Genomic DNA, 16,107 nt, shown 5'->3' with positions numbered 1-16,107 from the left:
TCCTACTAGTTATTCCACTTTGATTAATTTTTTATTTAATTCATCAAAAATTTTAATTTAAATATATTATGAACAGCATGGTACTGATCGGAGCATTTGCAGTTACTAAAATGGAACCGCAACATTTTACTATATTGTACCGCAATAGTAATCAATATCTTTTAAAAAACATTATTTTATTAATTTAACTAAATTAGAAACCATCGCAATGATATGGCGATGTTTATTACTATAGACAATATTGTTCGAAATAATAAAGAGGGTTTAAAATATCGATAATTTTGTATTTCTGTTTAAATAACATTCAGTACATAAAACTTGTATACTATTTAAATTAAAATAGAAATAACGACTTGTTTTTAATTCAGTTATATTAGTTGAAAAATCAATTTATTGATATTTTAATTAGAAATGATATAGCTATATCAAAGATACGTATTATTTTCTTTGAATGAAATATTTTATCTACACTTGTGTCAGATTGGTGCTATCCATATTAATTTGTAGATTTCAAAATTTCCCGCGGGATTTGTTGCTTTAGTAAAGTAATATCAAAAAAAAGGTACCTTAAATATTATTCATATTAAGAAATAGCGAACATCACAAAATTAATTTCATATGTATGAATTATATATCTCTTGCTGTTTCATTGTATTAATTGTAAATGCTTTTCATAAAAATTTATCAGTTACTTCGCTTTCTAGTAACACACTGAGGAGACTTATTTCATTCAAGCAAGACGCATTCTTCGGCGTTACGTCACATTATATATAATGTGTGTCGCGTAGGAAGATTCTCAGCTTTTACGGGAGAAAGATTTGAACTTAATAATTTTGGTAAACATTGTATAATCTAATACGATATATTTATTTATTTAACTTTGAAGGCAATTTAAATAGTAAAAATTAATTGTATTTTCATCATATACGATACATAACCTTGATAATTTTACTTGTTAGATCTTTTACAAAAACTGTTCCTTTTATGTGAATTTTTAACAAGTTTATGTGATATATTATTAACATAAGTATATTTTGTTGTCAAAGGTTAAAACGAGAGTTTCAATATTTCTGTTTTAGTTTGATGGGTCTGGGAAATATAGCAAGATTTATAAAACAGTATTGGGCAGTGGGTACTTTTCCTACTTTATCTGCACTTACTATTTATGCAGATTGGAATCATACTCGATTGTGGAAAAAAAAATTAGCTGAAGAAACAAACTTGAAATTATCTTATTAAAATGGCAAAAATAAAGTCACTTCCACTGCAATATGCTTTAGTTCTCATTCTTGGACCATCTGCATGGTATATTGGGAAGCAGCTTGATAAAAAAATTACCTTGAGGATGACAAGATTTCGGGATAAATCAGCTTTATATGGGAGAGAATTACAACCTGGAGAACCTCCATCTTGGCCATAATTTATGTTTCATGTATTAGTTGTATAACAAAGTACAGAACATAATTTTCTTATATATACATGTAACTTAAATAAAATAAACTTGTGAAATCAATTACAAAGGTAATATATATTTCAATTATGTAAACTATGAATTTATTTTTAATGTAGTAAAATAGTATAATATTATTTCATACATATCAAAAATATTGATACAAATAAGTTCTCTTTTCAAATGATTAATATACAATTATAATATTAGCGAAATATTGTGAGCAGCTTATTTTTCATATCCCTTTTTTTTACAACTTTTTCAAATTTGTCATTAGTTTTGGCATGAAGTTCAATGTTTTCTTTATTGCCTATATGTACTTTTTTTATTGTCATACTATAAGCCTTCCGTTTCTTTTGAAGCCATTCATTTGTCTGCTCATTCCAAGAGACTGGCCGGTTTTTTAGATCTTTAGTAATTTTTTGACAAGAGCACAATTTATTGCTTGTTTCTAAATTAAGATATGAATACCTTTTTTCATTTTCCACTTTACATATATTATTTACAGTACCTACATTTTGATCTATGAGACCATAGTGTTGAAACTTTGTATCCTTATCTTGTGAAACAGAAATGTTTTTAGTAACTCTTTTGAATACTTTCTCTTGTTCTATTCCAATTGGTGTTTGAAACTCTTCATTATGATTACTTACATGTTGAGCTTCAAGATTTGCATTGTTTTCATTGTTGATATATTTCACATGACGTTCACTAGCTGATCTTTTAAATGCACAAGGTCTTTTATATAATTCAGGATTAAATTTTTGAGAAGTTTGTACAAATGATGAATCTCCAATATCAGCAGATAATGTAGTATCTAAATCATCGTAGTATATTTTACAAGGTTTTCTTGTTTTATTATTATTATCACAAGTAGATTTGAGATAAAAAGTCTTTGAAGTTGTAGAATTTCTTATATTTGATCGCTGTTTTATTTTTTTTCCTACAGGTAGATTATCAACAGAAGAGCAAGAACTCTCAATACTTGTTTTTTCTTGATATAAATCTTTGTATTGTATATCTGTATGTATAAAGTTTTGTATGTCATTTGTATGTTTATGTAGTTGTTCAGTTTGATTATGAGATGAAACTTGATTATTTTCTGTAGGTACATACAATTTATTAACTTCTACATTATCCAACTTCCTGTTCAGATTGTCATTTGTATCTGATTTTTCTTTATGTATTCCTTTAGGATCAACATAAATTAATGGTTCTAAAATATCTTTTTGTGTCTCTGGAGTGTCTATTTTAAACAAATCAAAGTGTTTGTTTTCTTTAAAATGTGAATCTATTTGTTTCAATTTATCTCTTAAAACACTTTCTAAGATTTTTATTTCTCTTTCTTTCTTAAGCAATGCTTTTTCACGATTTTGTAAAATAATCTCTTTATTTCTTAATTTTAATTCTCTTCTCTTTATTTCCTGTAATTTCTGTAACCAATTTTCTTTAAATACTTTTTCACTAACTTGTTGTGGTGCTGGCACAGTTGCTGAACATCCATTTTTACATCCATGATAACACAAGTCTGTACATTTATCTTCACCATCTTCACTTTTTTCTTTAATAGGGGCTAAATTATGAATCCTGTGAGACACACTTGAAAAAGAACTTTTATCATTGTCATTGAATAATTCTTCACATTTTATTTTAGAAATGTCAAGAGAGGAATAAAAACTAATGGATGTATCTTTGTTGGAATTGTTTATGTCAACATCAGTTCTTCTAACAATCTTTTCAATTGCTGTACAATTTTCTAAGTTTTGCATACTTTCTTCATCCATGGAAAGGGAATCATTTTTATTATTTTCGATATAATTGGATTTACTTTTTTCAATACTAACATTCTTAACATCATTTATTATTTGTACATCAATTGCCTTAGATGTAACGTTATAATCATTTCTCACGGGTACAATAAAAGCTTCTACTTTATATTTCATTTGTTTCATTTTTTTGAGACAGAAACAACTTGTTGAACGGACGTTTGTTTAGAAAACATTCCACATATTTACACCCGACGTTACAAGGTAATTAAGGCTAGTTTCACTTAATTAGTAAATTTCTATTCTGTCAACATTATGTCAAATATGTTTAATTACATGTACAAGAATAAATTCATACGAACACCGTTTCATTTGTGAAATTATAAATTACAATTTGCGTTTTCTTGGACACAATATCCTGTGAATGCTTACAATTTCTTAAACCTCCGAAAACATGCACAAAGTTTGTTTATTTTTTAAGTTTGCTCTAAGTTGTATTTCTAATGCAAAATGTAACTAAACTTTCATATTTTTTTATTTGTAGATTATATTGGTATCTGTCACATTTTCAGTTTATATTTGTTTAGTATTCATTGTTTATCATGTTTGAATTTGTGTGTGTGTGCGTGTGTGTGTGTACACATAATAACTCATATATGCATAATAACTATATAAAATAACAACATAAACATCATTAAGTTTCTAATATGAAAATATAGAGGAAACTATTTGTGATATTTACAGAAAATTTTAAATCGTTATCATATGAAAATTGCTTTGGTAATATCATTATTTTTTCAGCTAGTGACATTGTGTTCATCAATGTTTAGGTTTTTAACGAATATAACTCTATAAAGGTAAATATTCTTCCCTAACGAAAATCTAGAAACAATGATTTCTCCTTTAAAGAAAAAGAAAATTATACTACTGTAATATGTTTTAAAAACGCGTAATTAAAACGTACATGGAATATATCAATAATCTTTGTGCGAAAATAAATTTATCTATTTTCATTTAACTTCTTTTGTATATTAAGTAAATGTAAGATTTTACTATATGCTAATCTTTTTATTAGTAGTATACGCCTTAAATATAACAAACGTAGCAACAAAAGGGACATGGCAGATATGAATATGTTTTACAATTTTCCATTTAAAATTCATTGTAATTTGAATTAATCATAATTCATTTTATATTAGGCTAGATAGAAAATACAATTAATTACATAAATATATGAAAATTTATTCGTATTATTTTGTACGCTTTCAGAAGTTTCACAATTTAAACTATTTCAAAGGTTTCCCCTAATTTAGATAGTCTTAATTTGCTTTTCTCTCATAAAGAGGGCGCTATTATTGATTCATTAGTTCAGGGCCATTTAGATGGCGCTTAATATCCTAAAATAAGATAGAGTATTGTTTTTTATTTAATCTTATAATATTTAATTTAAAATCATATAATCTGCACTACAATTAGGTGACAAATATTTTGTATTTCATTCTTAATGTAAAGAATTTTGTACTTCTTTGTATATAACCAATTAATATATTTCCCGGCTAATATGGAATATCCATTGGTATGCGCACGCATATCGATTCAACCAATAGTTCCATACGTTTCACTGAAAACAGTATCGTAGATAGGATATACACAAATAATATCATGCTTCATGGAGTAGCAAGATTACATATGATAAAATCAGTAATACGATTACATATTTGATGCGTATAATCGGTCAAAGATATATGGAGAAATGTAACTATCGAATAATTTGAAAATTAAATATTATGAAAATTTCTACGTATTGAAATTATTACCTATAAACGCAATAAATGAGAAACATTTTAAATTCGTTGCTGATTCAATTCATACAACTAATACCCTCATAGAGAGAAATACCAATATTGTAATTAGAATTAGTCAAGTGAATTATTTTAATCTTACAAGCATGTATATATAATTAAAAAGAAATAAAGTTTGAAAATATATTAGGAAGGATGATTAAAAAAATATTGGAAGATGTAAAATCGAATTTTTATGGGAGAACGTAGAAGTAAGAGAATGGGGTGCAAGTAATTTTTGATACGGTAGTGTAAGTTGCGTCGTTGGCAGCTGGACGACGGCGAGCAGAGGGGGTTAGGGGGTTACATGGTTGCAGGCGTTGCAGTTGTCCGCCATTGCTAGGGAGTTAACTTCGGTACTAGGCTAGGCGAGGATCTCGGTGCTCGCCACATGCCCCCTCCCCCTTTCATCGTGGAAAAAACTATTTAGTGATTTTGTGTTACGATTTTGGGTATTTTGAGATCCGGGTGATTTCGAATCGTTCCTCGTTCGGAAGGAATGGAGAAGAAGAGGCAGCCGTCGATGATAACGACCAACCCGACGGTGTTACATGCCAATCTTCTAACGCCGACAGGTCAGCGTCTTACCCCAACGGGGAAAATCAGCCATGCTAAGACGCGTGTCTACACACAACGATACCGCAAAGAATGGGAACAAATGCCCGACTTTCAAGGTACTTCCCGTTATTGTTCATTGCTGCTTCTAAAGAGGCTCATAGGACAAACGAAATTGCGCCTTTGTGAGCACTAAAACATGATGTACTGTGCCACGCTGGATACACACATATGTATACAATAGTCGTGGCTGCTACGCTTCGTCACGGCCTTAGGCAGTGACGCTTTCGATTAATAAAAGTAAATTATTTTTAGAGGGAATCGTTGTCGTTGTCGCGTAACATTGATTGTTCTTTCCCCTTGTTTATTCAATAATCGGCGGATATCTTTCATCGCTTTAAGCGTTTGCAATTAGTTTCAGTATCCTATTTTTTTAAACTTCTGTTTTATTTTTTCATTCAGATACACTTGAAACTGCATAATACTATCGTTTACCATTACTTTGAATACACGTTATCGGTATACTTGTAAATATTTGTTGTATTTGATGTAGTCTAATTGTTGGCACTTAAACGATGGATGGATCGTACTCTTTTTCATTTCGAACGTTATGCGATCTGTTTACATAGAAATTGGAAAGATCCCATCTTTCGCGTTCAGCGTACATGACATTACTGAACACTGTTGTATGTGTAACCATATTACTAGCGTTAATAAGTTACCAGTAAAAGTGCTACTGGGTAATTCAACGTTTGAGTAGATATCACCATACGGTTAAAATGTATTTAGTGAAACGACGAATTTCGGGACATTCTGCCGCAGCTGTTCGCGAGAGGAAACAACGTGTGCGAAATTGTAAACAAATAAATACTTGATAGAATGTTTGTCCACAGGATGGTTGACATCTGTACCTTTTCAACCGACACGTGCTTATTGTATGTATTGCAAGAAAAATCTTCATGCACATCGACTTTCGTTGCTGAAACACACGTGCACTATGAAGCACCAGCGATCAGCCTTGTTGCATCAAGCGGAAGAAAAAAAGAAGGTTACAGCTGTAAAAACGTGTGTGGGAGAAGACGTTGAAGTTGAGGAAGTCGACGAGATTGAGGTTTACATTTTTCCATTTGTAACTAAAATTTTCAATGTCATTTGAATTTTCAATAGAAATTGATCAAAGAATTTTATATTAGGCTGTTGAACATGTTCAAACTGAAGTAGAAGAAAATGAAGACGAAGTGGAATATGTTGTTGAAAGATTAGAAACAGACGATGAATTGGATGAAAAAGAAATTAAAGAAGATGTTGGTTGTGAAGTTGAAGAAGAAGAAGAAGAAGAAGAAGAAGAAGAAGAGGAGGAGGAGGAGGAGGAGGAAGAGGTAGAGGTAGATGTAGCACATATGCAAATACCTTCTGACGAAGAAGATATGAAACATTCTATAAAAAAAGTCAAGATAGAAAGACTGGTAATAATAGTTGTTGTTTAATAAATGATTAATAAATTTTTAATTTAATTCAATAATGTATAATATTAATGACATTAATTTACAGGATAGTTGCCAGGATTCTTTGACCGAAGCAATGGATCATATGCAGAGTGAATATTTAGAAGACACGGATAATCAAGAAGCAGTACAGATGGAAATGGTAGTAGAGTCAGAGGAACAAAGTAATCAGGAAATGCAAGTTATGTCGATTCTTCCTGATTCAGAATACACCGACAAAGAATCGCCGAAAGAATCGCGCGAAAATGGGAGAGCGTCTAGACGAAACGATAGTAAATTGGACAGAAAATCTGTAAAATTATTGGTAGATATTGTACATATATATGAGCAAAATAAAGATATAGCGTCATTGACTAAAAGTAACAATTTACATTGCAATTTTTTATGATGTTTTAGCAAGATGAGTGTAAAGAACAAGGGGAATCTGGTATAGTGATGGCATGCCCATTGCCTATTTTAGGAACAACCTATCAAATAAATTCTTCAGTTGCACCTACTTCTAATACTATTGGTGTGCTTCAGCCTGTGAATACAATTCCCATCGCTCCTGCACAAAATAGAACAATTACTTTAACGACGGGCGGAAAAACTCTGACTTTAACAGGTGGTACATTCCAGCCTGGTGCTCAGTATGTTCTGAGTAAATTAAAGGGTAAATTTCCTACGTTGGTAGTGGCTGATCAGAAACCTGCAATTGCAGCTAATCAAGCACAGGACGCTACGAAAGGCGTTCAGATAAATAAGGATCAATTGGCTGTAGCAAGTACTAGTTATCAAAGTCCGAAAAAAGTACGTTGACTTGTAGTTGTACCTGAGTAAAATTTTGTTCAGAATGATTATTAATCATGACTTTGTTCCAGCATGTACTTTTGAAGACTGTAAAGTACCCTTCAATCAAAAAGCCTCGTATTTCTACTCATGTTGTGGATACAAGTAAAGGTTTACCAGTTGGTGGTTTGCAAGTTAGTCTTTATAAATTAATGGACGGTCGGTGGACCTTTTTAAACGAAAGGTAAATCTCAGTGCAATATTTTTTGTGCTTATATCACCGATAATACCTACAATATCGACGATAACCTTTCTTTTCTAGCAATACGAGTGCAAATGGTCGGTGCGTAGATTTAGTTGATAATATGAAGGTTAATTTTACGGCTGGACGTTACAAGATTCATTTTGACGTTGATAAATATTTTACATTGAGAAGAATAGAAACAATGTATCCATTTATCGAGATAGTGTTTGATGTAAAAAATCCAGCCGGTCACTATCATATACCGGTGCTGCTAAGCCCATTTGGTTATACCACTTATCGTGGTTCCGAAAGATGAACACTAGCCAATTCATTATGTTTACCAAATATTTTGTTTGTTTGTAAAAACATTAAATATCGTAAGAATAAACATTTTTTACGATTCAAAGCGGATACAAGAACCAATACAGTCGTCATATTCACTAATACGTTTCGATGTGCGGAATGAGACGAAGACGGATATATTAAAAGTGTAATAATCACGGTTTCGAGAAAATGGTTTTAATGTTTGTATGTGTGCGTGTGCGTGTGTGTATATATGTGTTGAAAAATTGCTAAAGCGGTTCGTACATGATCAATAGTATTGTCAATACCGACAAATATTGATAGTACTATTGATTGCGTGCGGTTGATATTGAAAGAAAAATTGATCTCAAGATCGAAGACTTTGTAAATACTTTGATTCTCAATATTATCGTCAAACTCGATTGATCAATAAAATTGATCGTGTGCGGGCCGCTTAAGAAGAGTGGAGGTATATGATGATCGGTAGGGTTGTGAATTGTAATAGCAGCATCTGTGAAAAAATATATTTTATTTCTTACTTTATAAAAGTTGATGTGTTCACTAGCGAATCAATTAGTATTGCCAACTACTTTGCGATTACTCGAATGCTGAACAGTTCCTTCGAAGAAAGGGCAACATTTGTGTAACGCGTTAATAGTCACTTTTCTAAAAGCTGAATTGAAATTGTCCTCGGGATCATTGAACTGTACCAAAAGACACATCTTCGTTCTTCGTTGCGTCGATTGAAGAATGCGACGGATGGAATGTCGTACCTTTCGAATTACGAGTGTAGCGGGAAAATTTTTCCAAAATGTCGCGTCATCGAAAGTTCGTCAAGTTGAGTTTGGCTGGAAGAAATCGCGGTGGCCTTATTGCGGCGGTAGGTAGCTTCTATCGACGCCATTTGGCGGTAAATACGAGCTACTTTTCGATCCTTTTGAATCTTTATCAGTTTGACCGCCACGACCGCCTGGATCTCCACCTCCTCCTCCTCCTCCTCCTCCTCTCGGTCCAGAGGGGCGACCGGAGGGCGGCAAACCGTTACCAGTTCCACCACCACTACCGAACTTGAAGCTGGCTCTATTTCCGTTCTCATCGGCTTCGTACCTTCAAAATGATATGAAAGTGAAGTGTGAATAGGACAAGTGAAGGACCACGTACTAGGAAAAAGTTGTCGCTCACTTGACGGAGATGGGAAGACCTTCGGGACTTTTGTAAGAGAAGCTTCCTTTTACGGTTCTCACTAGCTCACCGTCCACCTCTTTCAGCATTTCCGTTTCTTCTTTCTGCACGTCGTCCACCTGAGGATTCCCGCCCGAGATTGGACGATTCCTGGCTTTATTGTCCTCGAATGGCGTGTTCAGGTTCAATCCACCGGAACCGCGAGCAAACGGAGGCGCTTTTTGATCCGGCGACAACTTTTCGCCGGTGCAGCGACACGTGCTGCCGACAATCACTAGCCAGAGTATCTGGGCAAGTCATGCGGGAAACGATGAAAGAGAGAGAGAGAGAGAGAGATAAAAGGGGTAAAAGGTGACGACGAGTGAAAACTAAGTTTCAGTGTGACTTTCCATACATGTATGTGTTGTTACAAGAGCCGCGATAACATGGAGATTTATTTGCAGGTGACAGTACGCGCACGTCTTGCGAAAATTAGTCGCATCTGTCCGTTCGCCTGAAGTGAATTCGACTCGGCTCGCGTGCTGACCCCTCGACCGCTGGGAACGTATGGTAAAAGTGTGATCTAACGATCTTTCGTATTACGTCGACACACGTGCAACTGTGTATCGAAAGGACACTTTCTATTCAACCGATTCTCCTAGTCTACAAACGATTCTTCAATCGAAACATCTTCCGATACGATATCTGTTTTTTTTACACCCTGCTCGAGAAAAAGAAAATGTGATCGCGAAGAAATCTGCTCTGAACTGTACCGCTTCGTCGTCAAATGATTTCGAATTATGTCACGGTTATTTGGAGATCGAATTGAAAACATACCAGCGATCGTGGCACAATTTTACAGGAGGTCATCGTCGCCAGAGATCGGTCACACTGACACTTTAAATGGCATCCCTTGACGGCACTCGCGACGATATCGCTGGATTTCAGAAGCCACTAACATCTGCGCTCGTTCACTCTGCCAGCTTTTATATACCCGGCACTAGCTCTGTGCAAGGACGACAGTGCTTTTTTCCCCCCTCTGATACGACCGATGCTCACAGGGGATCGCTTAAATCACACTTTTTACCTCCCTAATGCTTTCTATTGTGTCGGACCGCAACAATGAAGTCACGGAAATGCAATTGTTTTTATCATTTTTGTAACACTGCCGAAACCATTGTAATTGCATTATTCCTTTGTAACCGGTGGACGGTTTCTGCGTTTCTCAATAGAATTCTTTGGTTTGTACCGTCGTTCGTACAAGCTATACCAAAAGTTTTGTCGAATAAAAATTTTACGACTATTATATGTATACATATACACATATGTATGTATACATACTTGTAGATTTCCTCAAGATCTAAATTTTTAAATACTACTTTAATTACTGGTTTAATTACAATTACAATTAATTCGAACAGTTAATAGTATATAGTTGTAGCTATTTAATGGACAGTTTAAAGCGATAAAAAAGTGACAGAGATGAAGCAAGTCGAAGAGCAAAGAATAAACATACGGTAAACAAGATTGTATTTTGCGGAATAAGCAAGTACTCGCAGTGTGTCTCGTGGTGTAAAGGAAATGAATTATCGAATAGCGATAACGTGCAGTCTCGACACCTGTCTGCTAGTGCAGCATAATAACAGAAGGATAGGAGAGAAATCCCACGGAAGGTTCAATTAAAAGAATGCACCATCTTTAGAGAATCGAATGATTCTGTCGTTGCGCATCTCGTATGAATACGCGTGGTGTGTGTTCAACGTGCTCGATGAATTGCTCTCGAGAGACACGTATTCGTTTCACGATTATTTTCTCCCGTGCACAGCGGAGACGGTTGGATTTATCGCCATCCGTTTGGCACGCGATTCAAAGGCCAACGTCGTTACGATGGATGAGATTTCGCTCTTTTAAGGGCACACGGGCAAATAGGATGCGTTTGCTCTTTCGTAGGTAGTAACAGAGTCGCGCTGACATTTTACCCTTTTATTCTGTCCTTTCGCACCAAACCCATTACATACCGTGTGCCCAGTAGCCGATTAACGATCAATGTTCCGTTTGCGACCGATCTCAATCCTCGATCGCAGCTGAACCGGGTTCAAAGATCGTCAGACTCGTGTCTGGCCTGAATCGAGTCTCTCTTTCTCTCTCTCTCTCTCTCTCTCTCTCTCTCCTCTAAACCCTTTCTTTCAATCGATCCTATGCTGAACCGGGTTCAAAGATCGTCAGACTCGTGTCTGGCCTGAATCGAGTCTCTCTTTCTCTCTTTCTCTCTCTCTCTCTCTCTCTCTCTCTCTCCTCTAAACCCTTTCTTTCAATCGATCCTACCAAGCTTACACTCCAGTTGTTATTCAGGTTCTCTTTCCATTTAACCTCAACTATCGACGTGCTCGATAAGCTCGTGTTCAACCAAGCATAGAAAAAGTTCCTAAGCCTGAGCTGCATAAGGTAGTTTGCTTTCTTCTCTCTTTCTAGTACTACGGAAAATAACATTTACATTTATGCCTCTTCTTGAATGTGACGTCGTGTGTTCAACTTACGAACCGTCACCTGGTCTTAAATCATGTCTGGCCTGCATCTCTCCTCCTTTAATCGACTTCTTCGTTCTGTCTAGCTGACTGAAGCACACTCTACCGAGTCTAGATTGAACTTGTATCGACATACACTGTTAGGCAACAGCAGCAGCGTATGTAGAAAGGTAGACATATGTACGTGTATATCGAAGAAGGGTCGTTATCCTTTCGTATAACCACGGTGTCGATCATTGGCGAACCGCCAGGGCTCGATCGAAAGGTACTACGGTTCGAAAGTACCTTTTATTCTTTGAATTTCGGCCAACGTACCCTCGATAACCTGCTGATCGCGTACTCGATATGTTCGACGACAGCGTATTTACGATTCCACACGATACCGATCGTTCGCACGATGCAACCTATTTCATAATCGAACGGCTATCGTTGCCTCGAACAGACGAAGAGGAGAGAAAGGATTTTGTCGCTTGGAAGAAAGGCACGACGCGAGCATCCGCGCTATCACGTAATTCGCGTATACACACGTTATCGTAGGAGTCTCGATACTCCGCGTGGGCTTTTCACGATGGATTTATCCCCCGTGATTTACATCTGACTTTTCGAACAACTCCTACGCCTTCTAGAATCTTCGTGTGCATAAGTACTACCTCTGTCTATTATTTCGCGATACGTTCGATTTAAATGACGAATCGATGGATCGAAAGAACGATCGCGCGGCCATCGTACATTTCGAGCGATCGTTCGTTCCTTCGTTAACGACATCTTGCACCGAGATGTAGAATACTCTCTCTTAAGGATGAGTTTTCTCTCCGTCGTGAAACCATCGAACTTAAATATGCAACGTCGTCTTTACGTAAGGAGATGAAAGGTAAAAAAAAAAACCGTGGAGTCGATGCCTTTCATCAAGATCTTATCGGTATTCTTTCAAGTGAGAGAGAACGAGGGAAGAAGGCAGGAAGAAGTGGTTTGGTGGGATTCAATATCTCTTGGGAGACGTTTTCTACTCTTTTTTTCTTTCATTTTTTTCTTAACAAGACATTTAATATTCGCTCAGTTATCTGTAAGCTCAGCAAAATCAACATTTTGCGTGGGAACAGACGTTTAAGAGTTTTCGGTGGAGTCCACTCGTTGGTGACGTCGCGTTTTCTCGTACAACTCGACGACGCTCGACTCGCCTCGCCTCGCCCCGATCGATCGATAATACTTCGCGGAAAAGATTACCTCAGAGCTTGCACTCGTCGATATCCAGGCTGGTTAGGTTTGTCTTTTTTTCTTTTTAATATCTATAAAGTATCGTTCAGGGTAGGTTCAGGGCCTGAGAGCAACGAGAGAGAAATACATACTCCGTTAAACGTACATTCGGAGTCTAACGTTCTAAAAGGATTATAAAACTCTAACGCAGCAGACAGCTATTAACTCCTTATTACGTAATACCCATTGAGAAGTTGAGAATGATTCACCGATGCGAGAACAAGATTGTTTTCAATATCACAGGCAGTGTTGAATTTAGATTTGTGTTTAAATTAAAAGTGGTCCTCCTTTTCAACCTTTTTTTTTCTTTCCTCTCGAACGTAAACGATTGTAATCCGAATGAAAGAGAACGAATTCAGGGCCAACGCGTGATATCGAACACCTTGGCGTCGCGTTAGGCTTTGAATCTACCCCTGTAGCGTTGTTGTATCTTTTTACATATTAAGAAATGACCTGCATAGTGTAGGGGCGCAAAGTGGTAAAACTTTGATACCGCTCTTATATCTTGTACGAGTTAGCTTGTGTGTATGTGTATTTGTGTGCACACGTACATTTTCACTTAGTAAAATAATAGCTTTAATTCTTCGTAACTTCAGCACCCTTCTTACTTCCCTTTTTCCATTACGTATAATCTCCAACGCTCGATTTCACTCGGTACAAAATATACTTAGGTATTCGATGAAACGTGGTAAGGCTCTCGCAGACCGAAACATTATCGAAGTTTTTCTCTGTCTCTCTCAGTAATGGATACCCGTTTCTTCGCTGAGACTGCTCGATTCCCGCCATTCTTTCAAAAGAGAGTTCATGTATGGAGAAAAAGAAATATATACGGCGTTGAATTTAGCTTGTTACTCCGATGTGTTTAAATTGCGTCAGATCGCATCACTCGTAGAAATTCTGCAAGCGCACAGGGAAACATTTCAGTTCCGATAGCGTTGATATTTATCAACGCATGTTCATCCTTTTGTTCGCGGTCTTTTCAAACAAATGCTCGTTCTATCCACGATTCACCGATCGAAGGAATTTTTCAGGGAAAAACGATACCGTCTTCAAGTGTCTCTAGGTTGCAGCGGTGCGCGTGTGCGTGTACGTGTACATGCGAGTATGCAAACGCGTCTATACGTGTAGGTATATTTTTCCAGAGATAATACATAATTTCCCGATTACGATTTGCGAGGACGCGAGTAAATTATTCAGGATCTTCTATTACTTACAACTTTTATATATTACACTCTGATACATTGCAACTGCGTACAATGAATGAAAATAAAGGAAACCTTATATTCTTCTGGTGTCGGTGTCGCTCGCTCACTCCTACTCCTCCTCGATCTGTTCTCTTTCGCTTAATACTCTCCTCCATCAACATCCTTCACCGATATCGCAGCACTTTTTCATAAATATCTTTTGCTCCGGCGATCTAGGAAAAATATGCGGATATGTGTATTAAAAAATACAGGCACTCGCGCAGACACGCAGGCAGCCACGCACACACGTACAGCCATCAACAGGGTGGAACGGACAAGCACCGCTCGATATACAGGGCGGATCCTTGCGTTCTCTTTTTCTGTACACACGACGGCTCGAGGACCGAGCGGTCCTTCTCGTGCAGCGAAAAAACGCGATCCAACATCTTTTCATCTTACATTATAATTATTACGCACGGAACCGATCAACGGTTTTCCTTTTTTTCGACGAACACCAAAACATTTCTATATAATTATACGTCTCGCAAACGCGCCATCTTCTTCCTCCTCGCATCCCTCAATCTCGCGTGTCTTTCCTAACGTCTGTACACTTTCGAAAGGATTCGCTTCGAGGTACACGTATACAATGTTAAATAGAATTAAAAACTGTTCGGGGTGAAAGCTTCGAAATCAAATTCACAATCGATTAAGAGCAAATAAATAATTACACATTCGTAACGTGCGCACAGTGGTCGGATGAATAAAATAACGAGTAAAACGAAGAAAGAAAAAAAAGAAAAGAAAGAACGTTTCACGGAAAGAAGAAATCGCTAAACGATCATTCGTGCGCCCTGACATTTACGAGAGTGTTACACCTCTGTTGTCTCCTCGACGCGTTATCATAGTTTGTGCCGCTGCAGCAATCGAGAAGTTACGCTTTTCGAGAGTACGGAAAGCAAGCAGTCGTCGAGTCCATTCATTTCGCAACAAAAAAATCGAACGGACCTCGTAGTAACGCGTACTCGCACTCTTCGGATCGCCCGACAATCACACACATTTGTTTCAAAAAATATTCGCGATATTTACACATTTCACGTACGACGATCCTGAATAGTTACTCACGCGCTTGGACTGTCGAGCGCCAGCTCGCCTAATTACACAAGTTTCTCATCTCTTCGATACCTTTTTGCGTTTCTTTCATGCGAGGTGTGTATAGAAAAAGAAAAAACAAAAAAACGAACGGCAGGCAACTGAATGGAAAAGATGTGTGTCGAAAGTATAAAGCGGTTCGATATACAGTGTGACGATTATCTTCTCCGCAAATCGAGAGAGAAAATTCTAACGCGTTCTCATGGTTACAATTAGTCGCGAGAAGAAAATACGGCCGGCTTCTCAAGTTTTTTCTTTTTTTCTTTACAGAGTTGCACCTCTCTCACGATCGTACGGAAAACTTTTAATCGCGCAAGATTCTATGCGATGTTAAAAAATTTCGTAAAAGTTCTGCCCTATAGAAGTTTCTTTCTGCTTTTCTTCTTCTTTTTTTCCTTTTTT

General features: G+C 36.4%; 5 protein-coding genes across 5 annotated transcripts; 3 read left to right on the top strand and 2 right to left on the bottom strand.

Moving 5' to 3' along the window:
- The first annotated feature begins 760 nt into the window (after positions 1 to 760).
- LOC108575862 lies at positions 761 to 1,262 on the top strand. The gene is made up of 2 exons (XM_017938775.1): positions 761 to 836; positions 1,080 to 1,262. Exon 2 carries the CDS (start codon positions 1,084 to 1,086, stop codon positions 1,237 to 1,239), a length of 156 nt encoding a protein of 51 aa, XP_017794264.1. The 5' UTR covers positions 761 to 836; positions 1,080 to 1,083; the 3' UTR covers positions 1,240 to 1,262.
- On the top strand, positions 1,233 to 1,454 carry LOC108575861 (NADH dehydrogenase [ubiquinone] 1 beta subcomplex subunit 1). Its single transcript, XM_017938774.1, has one exon. The coding sequence runs from the start codon at positions 1,241 to 1,243 to the stop codon at positions 1,418 to 1,420; it is 180 nt and encodes a 59-aa protein (XP_017794263.1). The 5' UTR covers positions 1,233 to 1,240; the 3' UTR covers positions 1,421 to 1,454.
- Positions 1,455 to 1,656: 202 nt separating this feature from the next.
- LOC108575778 (interaptin-like) lies at positions 1,657 to 3,402 on the bottom strand. Its single transcript, XM_017938671.1, has one exon. The coding sequence runs from the start codon at positions 3,400 to 3,402 to the stop codon at positions 1,657 to 1,659; it is 1,746 nt and encodes a 581-aa protein (XP_017794160.1).
- Positions 3,403 to 5,422: 2,020 nt separating this feature from the next.
- Positions 5,423 to 8,446, top strand: LOC108575840 (nucleolin-like). The gene is made up of 7 exons (XM_017938748.1): positions 5,423 to 5,731; positions 6,506 to 6,723; positions 6,806 to 7,078; positions 7,164 to 7,421; positions 7,514 to 7,906; positions 7,978 to 8,129; positions 8,208 to 8,446. The coding sequence occupies exons 1-7, from the start codon at positions 5,557 to 5,559 to the stop codon at positions 8,443 to 8,445; spliced, it is 1,707 nt and encodes a 568-aa protein (XP_017794237.1). The 5' UTR covers positions 5,423 to 5,556; the 3' UTR covers position 8,446.
- An 837-nt stretch (positions 8,447 to 9,283) lies between these two features.
- On the bottom strand, positions 9,284 to 10,704 carry LOC108575883 (5'-3' exoribonuclease 2). The gene is made up of 3 exons (XM_017938801.1): positions 10,431 to 10,704; positions 9,615 to 9,901; positions 9,284 to 9,539 (listed from the first exon to the last, which is right to left on the bottom strand). Exons 1-3 carry the CDS (start codon positions 10,461 to 10,463, stop codon positions 9,302 to 9,304), a joined length of 558 nt encoding a protein of 185 aa, XP_017794290.1. The 5' UTR covers positions 10,464 to 10,704; the 3' UTR covers positions 9,284 to 9,301.
- Positions 10,705 to 16,107: the final 5,403 nt, after the last annotated feature.

Source organism: Habropoda laboriosa, unplaced genomic scaffold (assembly GCF_001263275.1).
Source record: "Habropoda laboriosa isolate 0110345459 unplaced genomic scaffold, ASM126327v1 scaffold243, whole genome shotgun sequence".
Taxonomy (NCBI): Eukaryota; Metazoa; Arthropoda; class Insecta; order Hymenoptera; family Apidae; genus Habropoda; species Habropoda laboriosa.
Note: the sequence above shows the minus strand (reverse complement) of the source record. Positions and strands in the feature narration are given on the sequence as shown.